At 36.2% G+C, this 22,871-nt stretch overlaps 1 protein-coding gene across 1 annotated transcript in view; it reads right to left on the bottom strand.

The window, feature by feature from the left end:
• Positions 1-22,871, bottom strand: part of LOC150089430 (synaptotagmin-5-like) — a 152,408-nt gene that overhangs the window by 15,910 nt on the left and 113,627 nt on the right. Inside the window, exons 2-3 of the mRNA XM_090368586.1 lie at positions 14,949-15,416; positions 14,423-14,634 (exon numbers count right to left, since the gene is read on the bottom strand). Of these exons, the coding sequence (XP_090224712.1) occupies positions 14,423-14,634; positions 14,949-15,345 (609 nt within the window). The 5' untranslated portion in view covers positions 15,346-15,416. The remainder of the gene's footprint in view (positions 1-14,422; positions 14,635-14,948; positions 15,417-22,871) is intronic.

Raw genomic sequence — 22,871 nt, 5'->3', positions numbered from 1 at the left:
AGCGTTGTTCTCAGCTATGCCAACCGGAGATTAAATTCAGTCGAGGAATGATGACCATAGTAAACATCGAAGTAATCTCCAATCTTGTGCGAGCTAAGTTCCCAATTGCTAAGTTCCCAGCAGCGTTATTAATCACCATCTATGTATGATACAAAGGGACCATATTAATTCGCTGCCGGTATTGGAATACTTGGTAGTTGATCCATTTCAGGTAATTGCTGTTTTTAAATCAAAGAACAAATAATGGAGTTAGTTTGAATTCTGGTTTCAAAGAATTTGAATCTTTTTTGTAGATTACGTAGTCATCGTAGAACCACCCAACGCACTTAAACGATTCTTGGAAAATTTAATTTAAAAAATATTGATTACATTTTAATCCTTTTGAGCTACAAATCGGAACTTTGACCTCATTAACAAAAATCCCAGAAAACATTCTGGGATTTTTAGCGGCGACCGATTATAGTGACAAAAAATACACACAAATAAGTAAAGCACATATTTAATACAATGTAAATACCCATCCTTTGTATTATAATAACAGAAGGAATGTAATGAGAAATATGTACATAAATAGGATACTGAATGAGACATTTACGAAATATTGCAAGGATTTGCAATTTTTTGCAACTTTGTGAAGTAGATGAAGATTTCATACAAATTGTAGTCTTTAATCGTGATTTTTCAACAGTTTTTCCACAGAATCCGCTCTCTTTTTTGTTGTTTTTGGTTTTTCAGGAGGTTCTATGAAACATGGATTGCCTTTCCCCGGAGGAGGGGTACGATATTGGTGCATTCATCTGCTTTATGACTAACTTGGAATAGATAAATCTATTAAAACCGGAGTCCAAGATGTCATTTTCAGATTTGAGTAACGTATGGATTTTAAGATAGTAAAGGGACGCCCGGTGATCCGATTTAGTTATCTAAGCACCCTGTACTCAAAAACTTCTTAATTTGGATCAGGAGGGGGGGGACGATAGAGGAACAGACCTTGTTGAGCTGGTAGGTTCAATGATCAGGAGTTACTCAGCAAATATCTTAAACCTTGTCTGGTTTAAGATATTTGCTGAGTAACTCCTGATCATTGAACCTACCAGCTCTTGCATAATAGACCAATGATCTTGGCCTTAACATTGGAAAAGTGATGTATGAATGAAAATTTCTCTTCCCACGTCACCCCTTTTTGTATGATTTCTATAAAAAAACAGAATAAATAATATCTAAAGTGCTACAAAACTCTATCACGTTTAACTTTCTATTTAGGAGCAATTGACATAATAAATATAAATTTGGTCTAAATACAACATTTGTACTTCAGAAATGCTTGGAGACATTCAAGTTATCAAATTCAACTGCGTAGACGACTGCTAGTTGTTTCTTACCCTCAAATGCTTTGATAATGAGGTTAGTAATCTAATTGTAAGTTAGTAACCGTTGTTTGGTTTCCATCAGCATATTATGGTAAGGAGTGGGAGGATGACTTTCTTCAATGCTTTTAACAAAGAGGAAGCTGATTAGACTGGCCTTGAAATATTTGGATGCTGAAGGCATTTGTATCGATAGTAGGCGTCTCAATAACCACCAGTTCCATTAGAGAAACCTGGAATAAATGTACTCGGGTGTTTCACAATAAAATGGGTTGCTCCGTTCTCTTAGGCAATTGTTAGGACAGCTCAGAGAAATTATTGAATTGATAAGTTTATTGCCTTTCAATTTGAAAAGCACAGAGATTTGTCAATTGCTAATTATTTTGGGATGGGGGGAATGGTGATAGCTCAGGATAATTGCTTGTATCAATGCAAACGATAGTTGAGGTCCAGAGTAAAAAGCTGCAAAAATGTTTTGTGTAAATTGTTTTTAAATTGGTTATGGTTCGGCTCAATTGGTCTTTAATTTATGTTCATTTTGTCTGTATTGAGAATTATAACACATCAACCCCACTAATTCATATTTTGTTTAAAGCAGATATTGAGGTGTAAAAATTAAATGTCCTCTATCAGCGTGTAATTTTTTTCTGATGTCGTATGGGGTGCTATCATGATATCCGTTGTCAGTTTTGTTTCAAATTGCTCGAGTGCATTCACGGAATCTTTATGGTAGCAGTGATTACGTTTTTTGAATATCCGAGAATTTTGGAAATTTTAACGTGCTGTTTTGTTTGTGGTTTAGTGGACTGAGATTAGGAAGTTTTGAATAATGGCTAACATTATTGGCCCATGATCCGATACAAACTATTTCTGGTTGAAGTTACTGCGGGCATTGTGAAGATGCAAATGTAAGATCAACTAACCAGAGCGGATCCAAGCCTATTGGATGCGCTCTGGTTTAGTTGATTATTCACAAGTTTTAGCACCGTTGATGAGGTTAGACTTCTCGAATCCTAAAGTTTGCTAAGGCTAAGGTAAATTTTAACCTCTGCTTATCACGTTGATAACCACTTCGCATTTGGTTACTATATTAATTGCTTTTGATTACCTTACGTATTTGTTAATACGTAATTATAAATTAGCATTCTCTGTCAATATTATAAGTAATCAACTGCAGTCTAGGCAGCATAATAGAAACTTAAGAGCAAATGTACTATATATTGTCCTTTATAAGGATCGGCGTGATTGTACGATGATAGTTCATTAAAGTACTGTAGACACGCGAGGCTTCAGCAGAGGGGGGGGAACAGTAAGCCTACGCTTAAGTTTGCATGTTGCTGGTTCATGGCAATACCTAGAAAAGAGTTCTTTTGCTATTTATTATCAGCACGTGTAATTTTTCGTAGGGAATGTCAAAGAAATGGTGCATCCAAAACGGATCAACGTGCAGTGATTCGGCTCTTCTTTTTTTTGTTTGAACACTTTCTACGGTATAGCGAAGAAGGCTATGCATTTTTGAACATGGCTGTGCCAGAAGATGAGTCTTAGCGCCATTATTTTAAACAGAAGCCCAAACCTTCCAGTATGCAGCGGAAGCATCTCCAAGAGCGAAAAATGTCGATCTTAGATTTCTTAAAGAAGAATTCTTGTAACCGTGTTTTTGACCTTTAAAGAACCTGGTGAGCTCGAACGATGAGCTGAATCTTTGAACCAACAATGCCTCGGCATCAAATATGCCACGTAGACAGCTAACAAATGGAATCATCCTGGTTTTTATAATGCGGTCCGATACCAAACTGTACAAAAAATATAAATGCTCTAAATGTGTTTTAATTGAACTGGTACTTGCATAAGAAAATGCAAATGCTTCTTGCGTGAAAACTTTATTGACATTGAAGCGTACTACTACTGCACAAAGGCCAGGATTTCAGCTTTTGCTGCTGTGCATTGGTAAGAGGACTGAATAATATTTTGTGTCGAAGTAGCTGAGTTTTCAGCTTGTATTTATAAGGTGCATCTAGTTTCCCGGAATAAAAATAGTATAAAGTTGATAGGATTGATTCACATCATATAATTTACCTAAAGGCATTAGGCTGTCAGTATGGATGATTTCATTTTAAGGTTATGGAGGCATTCTCTGATTCGATTAGCCTATAACCCAAGATTTTCACGAGAATTCCCGATATTGCACACACAGTCGCACGAAAAATTACGTGACAATGGCAGGAGTCAGTGCTGTTGTTACTAAATGTAACGGGAGAGGATAGTCTAAAAAAACATATCTCCTAAGCTCAACAAACCTTTTTTCGCCGTCTCTTCACTTTTAATGATGCAATGTAAACAGAACTTTGCCAAAATAAAAACAATTAAACGCAAATACTTATTCTCCTCTTACCCCTTCAGCTATTCTAAAGTATAGAAAGAGATTTCAATTATTATTGAGTAGACTTATGAAACCGGAGTCCACAAAGTAAAAATCTTTATTGTTGTCATTATTCTTTCTTTCGTAGTTTTAATAATCATCTGAATTCCATCTCTAAAACTATCCGAGTGCTTGTGGATTAGAGAGATCCTCATATGCTCATTTTGTCCTCAAGTTTCAGTTTCATTTTACACTGCACTCTCGTGAATTCAATCGTTTTTTTCATATGAAGGCCCTCGTCCAAACCACCCTTTTATCAATGTGAAAATCACTAACACAGAAACTTTGTGTATCCAGAAAACCATCTCCAGGTATTTTGTGTTGATTATATGACTTTAATATATATATATATTTTTTCCGATCCGCAGATAATTTACTTCACTTTTTCATTAATCTTAAACTTAATCATTATCTGGGAATCCTTTTAAGGAATTAAGATATACGCTTTAAATTTTATGTACAATTAATTTTAATCTTAGGATTCTGCATAAAATTTAATTTTATGGTTTTTCTTGAGTGCATTTCTTTTATGTAGGCAACTAGGTGGAGAAATGTCAATAGAGAACCAGAAAACAGCGACAACTAAGCTTCCAGCTTTTTATACAATTAGTATACAGTGATCAGCTGTTTTTATTTTACTTGCGGATCGAATTAAAATTTAAATGTATGTGGCATGCAATTAATGAGAAGGATTGGCCTGATGTGCATCAAAGAAGCGCACGAATATTAAGCTACAGGTTTGTGAAGATGAGCTTTGTGTCACCACGACGTCCAGCTTGTTTCTCTGTTTGCTCAAAAGTGCATTCACACGACCAAATCCAGCTTCGACTAAGTTGAACTTAGAAATAATGAATCAATGGTAATATAGAGCTTTGGACGTTTATATTTAATAACAGTGTTTCCATCGCTTTAGTAATCACGGAAACCTTTTTGAATATTGATTTCGGCTTCGGATACAGGTTCATTTCGATGAATTCTTAGTGTAAATCGGACCCCATATTTCAATGTCAAAAGGAGAAATAATCTGGTCAGAAACCACTGTTTTCTGGATCTTCAAAACGAATTTTGAAATCTTTCTCCAAGTTTTCAAGATAGGTTGTATAGATAAGGAAATCGCTATCTGAAATATTTCTTTCGCTTCTTGCTATACTATTAAAAATTTCGGATATCCAAAGATGGAAAAGCAAAGTTTTGGCCTTTACCAAGTCTTCTTTTTGTCGCCAAATATAATGGTTCAAGCCTGAATGATCGTAACGTCTTTCCCTTATAATCTTTTCTGTATTTTATAGAATGAAAGTCACCCAGATAAAACAGATGACGTTTACATAACGGCAATTTACTAAATTTAGTATCACATCATTAGTGTACATTAGGAAGGTTTTGTATTAGAAAATTCAAATTCTGATGGTGTACTGGAAACGCCATTCGTTTCCAGTACACCATCAGAAGCAACGGACATAATATCACTAAGAGGAATGTTGTCATATTTTTCTAAATACTTCTGTAAACTCATGAAAATCGTTTCACCCTTCGAGTCAGCTTTTAAAATTTTGGCATATAGAAATTCATTAATAATGCATCTTTGGCTAGAACTACAAATACGTCACAGAATATTTGCACTTCCGAACGTCGACTCGTTCAGTTGAAGGGATGCAGTTCTGAAGTCAACATTCGTCGATCATCCACTGCATCTTATCAATACAACGTTTCGTTGTATTATTACTCATGTGTTGAATCTTATGTAGAGTAGCTTCTGAATAGAGGGTACAACACTGCCGTGAATTACACCTCAATATGAGACCCTTTCCTTTTTTACTACTCTTTCTGGATCTTTTGATCCAGATAAACATAATCCAGATCATGACGACACAAATATATCCCATGCTAAGAGAAAAAAAAGAAGGAACGGGTAATACCACTCCTCTCTTTTTAATACTAAACTCCTCCACAAACCAACCATCGAGTAAGCTGCTTCCATTTTTGATATAGAAATGTCTCGAAAATGTGGCTCGTCCTCCAAAAATGGTTCGGCGATTAAGATCCGGAGATTTATTAGTTGAATGATCGAACGTAGACATGCTGAGAGACTATTGAAAATATCTACTTTTGGTGGAATTCCCACGAAGGTTACCCTACATTGCCACCTTAAACTCCTCTGAAGTGGTAATATCAGAATGGAATCTATTAAATGTATCGGAGGATGAACTTGTGCATGAATTATGAGATCAAAATGTGGTACACCCCAAAAGAATTGTCATCAAAAAAGATGGAGAGCCTGTCCCTATCCGGACAGTGATATTAACATTACATTTGAAACACCAAATCTGCCTACTGCCATAAAAGCTGGTTATCTCAGATTTCAAGTAAGGCCGTACGTTCCAAATCCAGTCCGGTGCTTTAAGTGCCAAAATTTGGTCATTCCCAAGCTGTCTGCAGAGGTGTAGCCACTTGTACTACCTGCTGTTCAAAAGAGCATACACACACAAACTGTAACACTGAAATGCAAAGTTGTCCATATTGCCATAGTAACCATTCTGCCTTCTCTAAGGAATGCCCTCAATGGAAAAGAGAAAAGAATATTCAAAAATATAAGATAGAGCAGAAAGTATCATATAAAGAAGCTAAGAAACATTTCGCAGTACCTATTAAGTTATTTACATATGCTTCAGTTACCCAACGGCTACGCTTAGTAACAACTCAGACTGACTGCTCAGTCCCTCCAAATATCTCAATATCCAGTTGGGCTAAATTACTCCTCTCTTCATCAAAGGAACAATCTAATCCCAAATATGCTATTCGAGAAGTAAATACACCTGTAACAATACCTCCAGATTAGGTTTTAATGAGCAACCAAAAGAACGAGCCAAGAGCCCTGAAAAAAGCAACACAGCTAAATTTATATCCGATACCATGGATATTGATGAAAAGATAGATGGATGGTTCAGTTCTTGAGATTCATCCAGAGAATGACATTGACACGGTTAGGGCAATCTTCCCAGAAAAAGCAAAAGTAGACAGGCACAAACAAAAATATCCGCCGTAAGTAACCAAACCCACCAGTTAAAACCAAACAATGCACATGGTGATTCAATGGAATTGTCTTGGACTTCGTGCTAATTTAGATTACCTGTACTATCTCTTAAGTGAATATAAGCCTGTTGCAGCATAGATTCAGTAAAATTAAACACTGCATCGTGTATATAAAAGATAGAAACTGTTCTAATGCAGCACATGAAGAAGTAGCGCTGTTGGTAAACTCTTTAATTCCCTCCAGACCTGTTCCGCTGCAAACACCATTAGAGGCAATTGCAGCCCGTATCACAATTGGCATAACGATAACATTAGTCTCATTGTATCTGTCACCAAACCACGCTTACACCCTTGTTGATTTAGATGACCTAGTAAAACAAATACCCGCTCCTTTCTGTATTCTGGGTGACTGGAATGGCCATGACCCCCCCCCCCTATGGGGTTCTCAACATCTTGACTGCAGAGGACGAATAATTTAAAAATTCTTATATAAACACACTCTAACTATTTTAAACACCGGTGATCGCACATATGTGCATATACCATCTGGTTCAAGCTCTGCCATTGATAGATCAATGGCAGAGCTTGAACCAGACAACCTTCTTGGTAGTGACCACTTTTCAGTCATCTGTAATTTCTGTACAAGCAGAAGAGAACTTGTACAAAAATAGCATTAGAACAATTTGGAAATTTGATAAGGCCAATTGGACTAAATATCAAGAAATGGCTCATTTAGATTCCACTATCATTGCAACTGACGATTGATTCTGCAGTAAGCTAAATCACACAACAAATAATGACAGCAGCTGAATCTGCTATCCCGAAATCATCATTTAAAATCCGGCTCCATCCAAAAATGTGGTGGAATGAATCAGTTTAGAAAACATCCAACCACAGCCAACCTCCTACAGTTTAAGAGAGCAAGGGCTAAGGCTCGTCATATAAGACGAATGAGTAGAAAAAAAGAAGCATGGGCTAATTATGCCGCTACCATAAACAGATTCACAGCTACTGCTACAGCCTGGAAAAAAATCAAACGTATCAATTGCAAATACTCACTTGCTACACCTCCCATTCTATTTCTGAAAGGGAAGAAAATTTCTGAACATGTGGATTGCTAATACATTCGGCTCGTCTTTTGCAACACTCTCAGCTGTTTCCGCCTACGAACCAGCCTTTTAGTCGCTAAAACGCAGTACAGAAAAGCATAAACTGAATTTTAATACCGCTCTCCAACATTCATACAATCTGCCACTGACCATGACTGAATTGCTCAATGCGCTCACACGAGTGAAGAACAGTGTTCCAGGTCCTGATGGCATTTATTACGCAATGATTTCCCATTTAAGTGAAAGATCGTTAAGAGCTCTCTTACGACTTTATAACAGAATTTCCTTAGAGTAATATTACCATAGTGCCGTTCTTATGTGCTAGCCTTCTCGAAACCAGGAAAAGTCCACATGGATGTCTTTCGTATGTAAGATGTCAATCTTACAAATATGGGTATTTAGAGGTTATGGGAAAACTTGTAATTTGGGAATAATTTAATCTTTGATATGGAAAGGAATTTTGACATTTAAGAGAAGCATATATGGGAAGAATACTAGATTTAGAAAATAAGCGATTACAGATGTGCAAATTGAATAACAGTCAAATGGAAGAGAAAGTAGCATATAAATGTAGATCCGTGGGAAAGGTGGTAAACAAAAAACAGACGCCCCATACTAGGGAAGGGGTGGTCATTAGTGAACGAGCGGAAAAGGGTTACTGGAAACAGACCAATGGGTCGGTGAAATGCAGTTGATTAAGAAACGTCTGATGTATGCGGCAGCTGGACATAAGTCCCGATGGGCTAGCGTTTGGGTCGAAAAAAGACCAGGTCACTGTGGCGGCTTTTTGGTTAGTTGCCAACATTTTCGCAAATGGGGATAGATGAAATTGGCTATCCTGGGAGACGACGGCAGACATGAAAACTAAACAAGAAAATTACGGAACAAGGCTTGGTTTGCAAACGGGGCAAACAGTTATGGTAAATTTTTTTAACGAATAGAAAAGAAGGGACGATTAGGTGAATTCTTGGGATTGGTAGAGACACCTGGGGAAGGAGGGACAAACGACGGAGAAAAAGTGGGGGTCGTCAGGGAGAAGAGGGGAGTGTGGCTAAAGGGGTGATCGTGGAGCGTGGAGACAGAGTGCAAAAAGGGCCCTAGACGGTAAGGGGAAATTTAGTTAAGAGTAGAAAAGTAACGGGAAGGCTAAGGATGATAAGCAAAAAGTTTATAAAAGGCAGTTGAGTGAACCAGAAAAGGTAATGACCCCTTGGAGATACATCTCAATGATCCGTAGTAAAAGAGGAGTTGTGTATTCAAAGCAGGAGAAAGGATGCCAGACTTAAGCAGCCAAAGAGTTTTGAAAATTATCTGAAGCAGATTAAGGAGAAAGCAGATGAAGGAAAGCCTCAGAAGATAGCCTGGAGAGCCTAAGATGGAAGCTTGAAACCTCCCTGGAGAAGAAGAGAAAAAGATAGAAGTAGGTGAGCGATATATTAAGTACTGTAAGTTAACAAGGACTGTTAGTGAAATAGTAGAGTAATTAATGAAAAGGGGGTAGCACTAGAAAGTAAAGTGAAAGATAAATTATCTCTGAGGTAGATATACTAACAGAGTTTATTATGTTAAAAAGGGTTAGTGTATAATGCAAGGGAAACGAAAGAATGAGTAATAGATGGAATTGATACAAATAACTATAATGTGTTAGAAAGGTAGTAAAGTGTATAAAGAAGGATTCTGAATATGTTTTTAAATGAAATGATAGATAATGTGATCCTTCGTCTTAGAAGGACCACTGTGTTCATTACTGAATGTTTTTGCATAATACGCACACATATGGATATTGTTTTATTAGTTTTCAAAGGCGTGAATCCGAATTTCAAATATTCTTGTGATATTTGCGGCATTTTTTGGCATCGCGGATCGACATAATGGTGAAAAATTTTATTAAATAAAATGCAGTTCCAAGGGTTTTGCCCTTATTTTTATTAATGCAGCAGAAATTCACCGTAAACAAATGACCTCACACGAGCACTATGTGCACTAATAACCCCACGTGATTAATTAGCACACTGAATTTACTAAATTTCAGAAATAATCGGTTTGAATCTGTTTTAAACGATATTGCGTTTATTGTATACGAGCACACCATCAGATTGGTTACTGATTACATTGTTAATGTTTCCTATATCCTCATACCCAGGTACAGTATACTGTACGCGAGTTCTAGTTCCATACAACTTTTCTAATTTATTTTTCGGAGATAAACATCTTTACAGCAATTTTAACATTTGATTGTGCTTCTGGGACGATCAAAGTTCATAAATTGGTCGTACATATATTTACAGTACAGTTATATAGATATGATGAAATTTTGCTTCAAGATAAGGCCTTAGATCGTTGTCGATATCAACATCTCTGGGAAATCCTGATTAAACATTACTTCTTGAAGCAAAATTAACGCTCCTCTCTCAAATGGCATAGTTTCTTTCGGCGAGCCTTGAAGCATACTAGCTCGTATTCCAGGTTTTTTTTTTAAAATATTCGTCTAAACGTGTATTCGAGTTACTCACGCAGAGGACAATAAATCAGCGCCCACGTTTTTGGAGTATAGTGGGATTATTACCATTCTCCGTATCTTTCAGGAAACGAAACCTTATAGGTAGGTGCCGGATGGTGTTAAATGAAAATAACGCGGGGAGTACTCCACATTGCATCTATCCCTATTTCATTTGGACGGTGTAGACGAAAAGCCCCCATCAGGCTTCGGGTAATCTTCTCCCATTATACTTTTAATTATTCGCCATACATGGATTTAAGATAAAAGCTTGTTTTTATTCCTTTGTCTTGTTGCACGGTTTTTCCCTTCCTTTAAACAGGTCTTTGAAACATCTATTCTGATTACATATTACGGGGATGCAGTTATCTCTGGAAAATATCTCAGATAAGAGATTTCCTGACTTAAAATATAACCTTAATATCCCTTTTATTATATTTAGCATTCTAATTTTATTTTTTCTTTGGTCAAATTTGAAAACATTGATTTAAATTCAAAACTAGGACTCAAATTCTCTACAAGAGAAAATAACAATAGATTAACATCTGTCCGATTTTACGAAGATTAGCGAATCTCGATCACATAAGTTGTCTTCCCAACAAACTATCTCTATTTCTGGAAATTAGCAATAACTGCCTCCTCAAAGAAAAACAGAACTAGATTTCTTTTGGAGGATACACCACCACACTACATATTAGTCCTAGCAATTCACTGCCTTCCACACGAATGTTTGAATTCATAATGGACATGTCCAGGCTATTATGAAGACTACCATCATAGTGTGGACTCGCTTTGAAGCAGACCTCGTACTAAATAGTCGGCTTACTCTATATCCTGATCTCACTTCCTTGAAACTTAGTCATGTAACTCAAGCCACAAATCGGAATTATTTCGCTTTGATGTTTAGAGCATAGGTGATTACGAATGTTTTCCATTTAGCGATGTTCAGAATTCAGTTACACTTAACCTACTGCTGCTGTTTCACAAGCACAGTGCTTTAGATTATGATAGCGTTGTGTCACTTACGATGTCACAACAGAAGCATTTTATTCACCAGTTTATGTGCGAGAACTCCCAGAATGTTGTTTGTGCATGGCTTCTGTAGTAAAATCAGCCACAGCTTACCACGAATCCTCGAAATTGTTAATTTTGTTTGAGCCTCAGTTGGAAATACACCCAACACGTGGCCGCTCCTCCACTTCCTGTACATTTTAAAAGTTGCTCGATATCTATCTTGTGTTACGCGCACACTGCCTTATAAGTAGAATGTCCAATTTTTCAATTTTTAAAGCCGAGACCGAACGAATTCTTAAAATTTAACAAAAAATCGCAACAAAAAAGCACTTTGAGGGAAAAAAATCAGGACCAGTTATGGTGAAGTAATTTTTACCTCCCGGCTTTTCTAGGGCACCCTAAAAATAGCAAGGCTAATATTATTTGACTAAAAAGAGCGCTAAGGAATCTGTAATTTTATTTTTGGCTCAAGAAAAACTATTAATTTTACTCGAACTCTCCTTGTTGGACGATAGTGCAAAGTTCGATTTTGGGCCCCAAGGTTAATTTTTGATTAATTTTATATAAAGAATATCAGCGTTAATTAGGACCCCCCCCGGCTAAAGGGTGTACTGTACTGGTTCGCTAGATGTACGTTGTGCCTTTGAATCAGATAGTTGTAAGAACAAATATTTTTAATCTAGATACAATTATATATATTAAATTCGTTTTATATATATGAAAACATTAACTAAAGGAACACAAAAATCAAAATGCACTTTGTATTAAAATTTAAAAAATAGATAATCTTAGTCATGACTGTTATTTGCGTAGCCACTTTTCATGTAGTGGGTGGCAGTAATTGCTTGTTTGCATCCACGAGATGAGAAAGCTTGTGATGGTCCGGCTTGTGGAAGCATTTTACGAGCAGGATCTCAGTTGAGTTGCTGAAGAGTCAAGAGACTAGACGATTGTTTTCGCCCCTGAAATTCTGCTCGTATTTTCTTTGCTTTAAGTGAACTGCAAGAAATCAATCTTAAGGTAAATCTTATTGTAACATGTGGCGAAACTAGTCAGGTTCGTGGTAAGGGTATAAGTAGGTGAGGTGGCGTGAGAAGGAGGTCTTGACATAGCCACATGCAGAAACGAAAACCCATGCGATGGAGAGAAGCTGATACCGCGTAGAGATAAATAACGGGGGAGAATGACACGCTGGACAAAAATAAGGGACCAGTTTGGACATAAATTTCGAGTTTTGGTATGGGTTGCGACAGGAATTTAGGAACGTCACTAATTGAAATACAGAGTTTCTAGGGAATATTTGAAGATAGCTTAAACGAAAAGAGAAAAGAAGAGGAGAAAATGAACAAGGGTCGGCACTAAGGAACCCAAGTGGCCCTACCCAAAAATAGAAATTTAAACCTTCCGTGGGAAAGGGGACGAATCTAGGATATCTACTGTCTGGACTGTAAAATGAAGGATTGGTGAATGAGGAGAGAGAATCTTTCGGAACTTTTTTTAGGATTGGCGGAAAAGAAGTGGAAAGTTAGTAAGTGAGCGAGAGCTAAAATTATAGTGTGCGAAAAAAGAGTGAGTGGAGACATGCAGTTGAGAAGTAGTGGCGATCAGTCGCAAAAATGTAAGGGTGTAAGACAAAGTGCAGAAAGTGGAAGGGAGTTAGTTAAAAAGAGTTATTGTTAGGAGTTAAGTAATGGAGTCTAAATGGAGAAGCTAGAGGAAAGACGTTAAAGTAAGAAAATAAGGAACGAAAGAAGCCGCCTTGGAGAGCTGAAAGAAGGAGCATTGGAAAGCAGAACGAAGATGGCGTAGCCGAGGAGACTCTTCCATGAGACAACTAGAGGGTCAAGGACAGTGAAAGGATGCGATATAGGCAAGTCAAGTAAGAGGAAACGGAGCAGTAGGATAAAGGAAAAAGTGGAAGATTAAGGTAGGGTTAAAAAATCTAGTTTTTGTTACTGATAATTAAGGCACAACGAAGTAAAAGAGACTGTTTAATAAAGGGAAGAGATAAGTACCTCTAGTAGGAAGGACTGTAGAGCGATAATAGAAATTTCAATGAGAAAGATCAAATGATAAATCTATCCTGATATATATATATATATAGATGAATTGTGCATTATTTTAGAATAAAGTAATGGATAGAGAAATTGAAGGAGAGTAGTTAAGTTAAATAAGAAATGGACAGGTGGTTGGTAGCAAGAAGAGATGTGTTAAATTAAAGAGATAATTAGGTGTAGGTACTAGCGACTAAGGTGTTTTGAATATATTGTTGTGACTAAGATAAATAATGTTTTATGATTACTGCAGATATAAGAAATGTATTAGAAGGTCGACTAAGGAATTAAGAGTAATTCCGAAATTGTTATAATATTTAGAAAGATACAAAAATTTGAAATGCATGGAGCGTAGTTTTAGGTATCCTTGTTCCTACTAGGATGGGGTACTGGTGTGCATGTAATAAAAAATATATATACATAACTGAGCATTTTATTTAATGCATTATGTATGTTGTGTTTATCTTAACCATATAATGTGCAAAATAATTTCTTTAACTTTTGCAAATATGCATCTGACATTACTGCATAACAAAACATAATCGGACACATGCTTATATGACTTTGTTTTTTCCTTATTTTGCCCATAAAACACATTTCAGAATACTTTTGAAACACTCTATAACCGCAAAACTTCACTGGTAAAAAGCTACTGCTCATTATAATTCTCGTATGTGAAATTTATAGACTGGAATTTCCTTGAATAGTGTAAGCAAACTAAAACATCGCCATATCGAGTTTCCAGGATGTAAGTACGAATACACCGGATGGAAATTTGCCCTACATTTGTTCAAGGTCGCTGTAATTTTTCTATCAATCAAAATTATCTTTACAGATAAATACACAATTTTTTATGTAAATCAATTAATAATTGTTAAGGTAAAACATTCAATTTTCTCTAAGATTGTAAAGTGCATTGAAGAAATCACCTCTTCTTGGTACATGGATGCATCAATCTTGGTGTGATCTAATTTACTGTACATAGAGGTCAGCTTCGGACGAACTTGGGGGGAACCTGATCCGGGCTGCACATATTTAACCACCGATGTCACTCCTTTTTCCCTTGATGCTCCCTGATTTAAAACAAATGACGGTACAGCTACTCCAACCGGAGAGTTTGGTGTGCCGGGTTGGCTCTCATCTACGAAAAGACAGTGTAAGTTAATCTTTTGAAGCTCCCAAAGTATTGCTAATAATTACTCGTGCAGTGTCCTTAACTATGATAAAATTTACGCTAATTTAAATAATTGATGGAATGATAACTCCATTCATATACCGTATAAGCGCATGCACAGGCATAAATTATATTCCAGCACTACAAGTAAATACTTACCCCCAGTAATATGGGTAAGTATTCAAGTGTAGGATACTAGTATTCCACAGGCGTTACCCTTAAGAAAAAGGTTCGCCATTGCACGATAACCGTTGCTAGAAGAATGCGTAATGTTTTCTTACCTATGCTACGATCAAACAAAGCCTCTTGGCAAACACTAGCTTGGCGTTTCACTCCCAGGGGAACCCAAAATTCTTTAGATCTCTGTGCTGGAGCAGGATCTTCAAAATGTCCCATACTTGAGGACCGAAAGAAGTGCAACACTGAACTTTGTGGACTCGTGGGCTGTTGAGGGGCCTGAATTGTTTCCATGCTGCTCTCCCGGGAATCTGTGACAGGACTTCTCTTGGTTTCCTCAACCGCCGCTAGTTGGGTTTTCTCATACCAATTGAGTTGGTACCTCCTGGAGCACAAAACGTAAAACAGGAGACCCAGAAGCATCACAAGCAATAAGGATACACACACATAAACGGCTGTATAATAATTTCCAGATACGTGGACTTCCTCGGCGGTCACCATGTTTGGTTATAGTGGCTGTTGGTCACGGAAAAGGCATTAGAGATGCATTGCTTCTCTCGAATTGAGGTCGTCTGCAATAAAAAAAGAGGTATCAATTTAGAGATGGGAAGTTCACATTGTACTTATTTCAAACAAAATTAATAAATTCAGTTTTTTTCTTTTTTAGACTGATACATTTTCAAAACAAATCAATCTTCCTATGGTTTTTTAAGTCACCTTGCAAATGCATAAAGCCCCAGTTTTATTTACCATGTCTGTCCACACACATGTAACATTCGACCTCCAGTGAACGGATTTCCATTAAATTTTATATTTGAATCTTTTAGAAATATTTTCTCTATATCCCAAGTTTCGTTAAAATCAAATAATCACAAATCTCTAGTGCAAAATGGCTGTTGGGACAACACATAGGTTGTCCTAATAGCGACAGAGGAATTTTTCTCTGTCACCTCTCAGTGACAGAGAGATTTTTCTAGCAAGGAGGAGGAGGAGGAGGTGATTAACCTTCTGCATAAGGCTGGTTAGATCGCATTTTGAATAGTACATAGCGGTTTGGAAGTTTATTTTATAAAAGATGTCGATCTGTTGAAATAGGTGCAAAGAAGGGTGTTCTTACCAAGAAAGGCTTCAATTCTGCAAAATACAGTCTGGAAACTAGGCACCTGCAAGGTCTAACTGAAGTGTTTGGCTCTTTAAATAGATTGAATAAACTAAATAATGATGGCATCCTTACTGTTGGCATCCTATCAGATTTCATGATATTAGACCAAGACGACACACATAATGAGGCATAATTTTAAATTGAAGAGGTGTGGATGTAGAATAGATGTGCGAAGATTTTCTTTCAGTCAAATAGTAATTGGTTGTTGAAACCCGCTTCCACCTGATGTTGTGGAATTGGGTAGTTTTAATAACTTGAAGGAAGGGTTAGACACATTTTTAATGGGGGTAGCGTTTTGTTTTTTGGCTGATGCTGTATAAGCTTGCTTCCTTGCATCATTTTCCAGTACTAATACTAACAGTCACAAAAGACCAATAGGAGACGAGTATACAGACAATACATCTTGAACGTTAAAATTGGTTGATGGATGTCTAATCAGTGGCAATGTCTTTCTACTGTTAATATCTAAGAAAAAAGCGTGTTTCCTTGGGCCTTCTCAAAAGTTTGCTGGCTTCAAACAGAATTAACGGATAGCAAGTTGCCAACTGAGTTTTCAGAATCGTTAAGTTAAATATTATTTAACTCTTACATATATGTAATTGTATTTGGAGAACCAATTCGTCATCTGATAGCGCTATTCAGAGAACACTTTTTCCCAACTAAAATGAAAACAAACAGTTTTTCTTTCATAATAATGAAAGGAGAAAGAATCGCGTTGGTTGGAGAACTGACACGCGCATAAGGAATCTTGAAATATAACAAATTATCCCAAATAATACTTGACATTTTTACAATTCTTCATAGAAATGCTGAGAGTGAAAGAATATTCAGTCAATTGAGAAAAACAAAAACTGATTTCAGGTCTTCTCTTTCTGGAGAAACTGCGGAAGTGCTTTTGACAGCTAAGACTAAGCAGCAGGTCCACTTGTTATAAACAAAATTTTGACTCAACATTTCTGAATATAGCGATATCTGCAAGAGTATCTTTCTTGAAGAAATCATAATCAGTTGATGTCTATTAGAAAATCTAAACAGAAAACACCTAGGAATCTATAAATCCACATTAGAGAAAAGCATACTGTACTTGTAAAGAATCTAATACGTGTATTTTATTATCAAACGTCTGTGTTTTCAGTGAAATTTAATTTGTAGTTCACTCTGAACTTTAAAAACCTCCTGTTTTTTTCGAAAAGCTCTTGTGTTTTATTTTTGGCCAAAACTCTGTTTTTGACTAATTTGGCCAAATCTCCTGTTTTACACTTTTTTTGCAGTTTCCCGATCTCCAGTTTTCAAACTCAATCGGTATGTTTTCAAAATTTCGGGACTTATTAGAAATATTCAGTGTGATCTTTGTATCAGATTTCATGATATTAGACTAATCATTGCTCCTCTTTAACTGTTTCCCCCCCCCCAAGACTTAATGCACACAAATCTCGCCTCACATGCGTTATTCGATAATTCTCGTAGATATTTTGCCATCATTCTACGTGTTATACAATCATTTTATGATTATAGAATGCGCCTGAAATGTAACGCACTGAGGACATGTACATTACTAAATAAGTTGGCCTTAAACAGCAGCAGCTGCAAATGCCCACCGTTGAGATTTCTTGGAATTGATTTCTCTTTTACTTCCACCAAGCTTCCCCATATTAAGCTTTATTTCTTTCCCCATCCCCACCCAAAGCCTATACTTTTCCCAGTATATACATGCCCCTTTGAGGGTCTGGCCAAGGCTGTGAAATAGTCAAAATTGCCAGCTTTGGAAAAATATGGCCAAACAGAGGTTTAAACAAAAAGAATGATCCTGTTTCTGTCAAACTGTCAAAAAGAGATTTAAATATGATTTAATTAAATATTACTTATTATTAGTGTGGAAAATGATGCAAGAAAGCAAACTTATAAAGCTAATCAGCCAAAAAAAAAAAAAAAAACCTAAACTTCCCAAGTCACCCCATCCATCCTCTCAAATAATTTGTCTAGTTCTTCCTTCTATTGATTCAAACTACCCACCTCCTAGATGGAAATTTATTCCAACAATTGACCACCTATTAGCTGAAGGCAAATTTGAAAAATCCGCGTGATTTAAGCACAGAGGTTACTTAGGTAGTCTTAGTATTTCAACATTATGCAGATAACAACTTATTCTGATTCATTTAATACGAATCTAGAATAAAGGGCACGAAGAAAGTACTTTAATAGACCAGGATTCGAGAAATCGTTCTCTGATTTTAAAATATCCTGCATTTCAAAGATGCGATATGGAAGATAAAAATGAATAGGTCCAGTGAATAATAATTTCGCTTATTAATTCTGAAAGAATAAATGAAACTACCACTTTATACCAGACGCCTACGGTCACTCGATGGAAAGTCCTTAGTGGACTCTCCTTTGGTATAACAGTAAAACAGAATTTTCTATTCACACGTTTGTTGGCATTCTTTTGAATTTGTGCCGAACTTTACCAGGATATCTATTTTGCTTAACATCTAATAATGAAAACATTTTAATGAAAAAATACAATATTTATGTACAATATTACTTTATTTGTATCGCAGAGTCATATCACAGTAAAAACTGAAATAACAGTAAGTGGGTTCGATGCTTAAGAAGAAGCAGAAAACTGAACTCACCAGACAAGAAGTCTGCTGATTTTTTTGTCTATTAAAAAATTACTAGCAGAGAAACTTGTAAATAATTGAAACAGATACTTCATTTGAATGAATTTCGGCAAAGTTTAAGAAAGAGTATGAGAAAAAGAAAAATCCATTTATGACTGCCGTTGAAGCAGACTATACATAAAATTGCATAGTCTGCTTTGCCCCCACTTCCCCATCTTTTATCCTTACCTCCACCAGCATAAGAACATTTTGTTGTCTTTGTGCTGGAGGTTTATCACTTTCCTCATCTCTTGATCTGGCTAGTGTCAGGAAAAGGAAACTTAGAACGCAGTATTAGCTTGAAGTTTCCTGAGACACGGCGGTGGAAATACTCAAGTTTCCTAACTTAACTTCATTACTCAGCGCAAAGCAGCAGATCAATTTCTAGGATATTCGACTGCACGTGATCTAACTGTGTTTGGCGGAGATTCGGCCGGAAAGAAATTGCCAATCGAGCGTCTTGTCTGGCGGATTATACGCGATTTTTTTCCTTTTAATTTCCTGCTTCTTAGCATGCATAGCATCTTCGAAAACTCTTGAAGTTCAGAGAACCGAGGAGAGTTTAGGAGTGTTTGTTTGCTACCATTGTGGGGGGTGGTTTCCCTTTTTTTTATTTCTTTCTTTTCAATTATTCTTGATTATTATTTTCTTTTTAATTATAATTTTATCTATCCTTTTTATTTCACTTATCCCCTTTGGTTAGTTCCCCTTTATTACAACCTCTCCAATTGCGCATCTATTCAGAAAATTTCAGGTTCGGGGGAACAGCTCTTGGTGTATATATATATATATATAATTTTAATTCCTTTCAGATAGGCTGGTGTTCAGACTAACAAAAACTACGCACATTAGATAAAAATAGTTTATTGTACATATTTACAAAGATACATCAACACAAAAGAAATTGATTAAACACATGACAAAATAATCTAATTTCACCTACTTAGTACTACAGTATATGTATATGAGCATGGGTAAATTAGCCTATTGAGTGCACTCTAGTAGGGCTATTTCTCTTACATACATCATAATCAAAAATCCCTGCTTTTAAGAACTGATAATGTTTCTTCTTCTTACACCTGAGCTCAGATAACTTTCAAAAGTCTGTTAACATTTCTCTTTCCATTACAAGTCAATTTCTTACTCCAATAATTTGATTAACCTTCTATACTTTTAATTTCTGTATAACTTTTTACCCCCTTTTCCAACACATTATAATTTGCACCTTTCTCTAATGCAGATAATCATACCTCTGCCAATTTCTACAATTAAATACTTGAACATTTGAATGCTACCATCATCTATCTAATCCCTCTAATTCCCTTCCAAAATTCATTAATCATTCACCTATTAAGACAATTATAAAAAAGGTATTACTCACTTCTCTATTCCCTTCCAAAATTATTTATATATCTATTAACTTTCTCTAGCTAATATACCTTTCAGTTCATACCTTTCACTACTTATCATTACAATATAGTACTTCTTATACATGTGTCACAGTATTTAGTCAAAAGTTCTGCTAAATCGGTTATCGGTGTGTCTATAGTCTTTGTGTAATGGTGAGAGTACTTAAGTAAAACAAATCACTTACTTAGTTTTCTTAGCGTACTTCGCGGTACATCCTTCATCATTCTCTAAACGAGTAGTGGGTCTTTTACATCTGGGTCGCATCTCACAATCACTGGGAGAGTTAGACATGAGTTATGGGATTCCTCCTTGGGTCTAGGGTACCTTTATTTCTTAAGAACGAATCATTTTCATCAGGTCAGAATAGCTGCTTCTTCCGGGCTCACCAAGGCTCCTACTTTCAGCTCCACAAGGCTGCTTCTTTCGGGCTCACCAAGGTTCCTCCTTTTACTTATTTTCACACTAGCACCGACAAAAATCTCAACTCTGTCTCTACTAAATCATTTTCACTAACACCGACAAAAATCTCAACTTTGTCTCTCCTAACTCATCCTAACTAGCTCCGACAAAAACTCAACTCCATCTGATTGACTAACTTATTTTCACTAGCACCGACAAAAACCTCAACTCTGTCTGCTTTACTAACTCATTTCACTAGCACCGTCAAAAAATTCTCAACTCTGTCTCTCATATTTACTAACACCGACAAATATCTCAACTTTGTCTCTGACTAAATCATATTTCACTAACACCGACATAAAACTCAACTTTGTGTTCCTGACTAACTCATATTTACTAACACCGACAAAAATCTCAACTTTATCTCTCGCTCCAACCCCTTCACTCTCTTTTTGTTCATCTCTTCCCACATCTAACTCCCGAGTTCGCCATGCCTGTTACCAGTGACTCCCTCCAATCTTATACTCATCCACAGATTTCTTCTCCTTTCATTTGTTAGAAGACTCTTACTCAGCCTGCCCAGTAGCACGTGTTTCAATACTCCCCCTTTTACTATTCTACAAGATCTGCTCCCATATGGTGTGTCCTTTGCCGATTATCCCAAAAAAACACTCCCCTTTCATCTAACGCCTTGATCCTGTAACTTTTTAAAAACACGAAACTCACATCTAGTAACCACCGCATCTATTTAAGGAAACTTAAATGCTGGTCAAGAAACCACTTCCTATTTGCACCTGACGGTATCCTGTTTGAAATAACTTTCACTTCTAATGTAAACCGCTCCATTTCCTGAGTACGACCCCGAATAAATCTTAATTCGTCCGTTTGTGCTTGGACCCATGCTGCTTCACAGTAGTTTTCTCTTTGTTTATCCCCCGAGTATAACGAAAGTTAATGGTTCGGACCGTGCATTTATTTCTTACCCCTCACGAACCTATCTATTCGCCGAATAATTTTATTTTATTTATCTTACGCGATATTACTACTTTATTCACCCTGCGACAAGAATCTATTAGTTAATAAAACTAATTTCCAAAGTTTTTATAAAGATTTTATTTTGTAAGATTTTGTATCTTACACCATGTAAAGAAATACTTCATTCCCTTTCCTTTAGTGCTCTCTCCAAGCTTGTATGTCTTTTCAAAATATTTCAGATCGGCTGAATTGAATGGGGAACTTTGTGGGTGAAGAAACACGCTTGAAAACGATCGCGTTTCCTCTAGACTAATTTGATCGTAGCCGATGTGTACCTGTCTGTAAATGTGTGTGCGTATGGACAAAGTTTCCATCAGATTCCAAGCAACTTAACTCGTCCATAAATATTATTCCTTTTCCAGAAATACTAAAATCATCTCTCCATCACATCTCTATTAAAAGATATATTGAAATTTTAGTAACCTAATGAACTACGAATTTCAAATATCATAGAATAATATATATGCTATCTTAAAAATGAGTCGTATTCATTTTAAAATACTTTAATCAACTCAAAAATATAATGTACTCCATAAATTCTGTTTCCTTAGAAAATTTATCACTCAGAGAGCCGCCTTTCTTATAGTCTGTTTTTTGTTTTCTCTCTTAAGAAACCAACAGTAATCTTCCATCATGGCAGTATCTCCCATGGACCTTGCTACCGCTTTTCCATCGTGGATACGTACTAATGAAATGAAAGCGTTCCCCTTGCCCATCACTCAGAAATTTCAAATTTTGAAACACACACCCACGAGACTAGAGTGAAGAAATTTTATTTTCTAAGTCATTCAGCAATTTATATCTTTATAACATTGCAGTAAACTTGGTACCAGAGATTCATAATTATGTTCTTTCCTTTTTCTAAGAGAGCTAACTGTTTTTAATTATCGCCAAGTCCTAAGTTCAGTGTTCTGTAGTTTTTTTTTTTCAAATACATCATCATTGTTCTCAATTTGATACCTTTCGACAATTCCTTCTTTCACTTTTGTATCTATTAAAATTGGAGAAAAACTTCCATAACGTAGCAGAATTCACTTCCTTATTGACAAAGAAGGAAATGGATTCTTTGCCTTAAAAAATTCTTCATTAATCCAAGCTTTATATGCGCTGTTTCAGATTTAGATTCATTTAGTGATTCTTTCTTTTGTACCCTTTTCTAAGATTTATTTTAATCAGATTTTTAAATTTTCAAATGTTTATTATTTTAATCAGCGGATTATTGATTTATTTTAAATCATACTTTGCATTATTGTATTTATAATTTCATTTTTGTATATGCTTTCTGTTCAGATCCTTTGAGTTTGTGTCTTGCGAATTTCCTGTTCCAGAGTTGTTTTGAATTAATGTTTTTATGGTCAACC

Source organism: Mastigoproctus giganteus, chromosome 2, assembly GCF_048544385.1.
Source record: "Mastigoproctus giganteus isolate SK-2022 chromosome 2, ASM4854438v1, whole genome shotgun sequence".
Classification (NCBI taxonomy): Eukaryota; Metazoa; Arthropoda; class Arachnida; order Uropygi; family Thelyphonidae; genus Mastigoproctus; species Mastigoproctus giganteus.
Note: the sequence above shows the minus strand (reverse complement) of the source record. Positions and strands in the feature narration are given on the sequence as shown.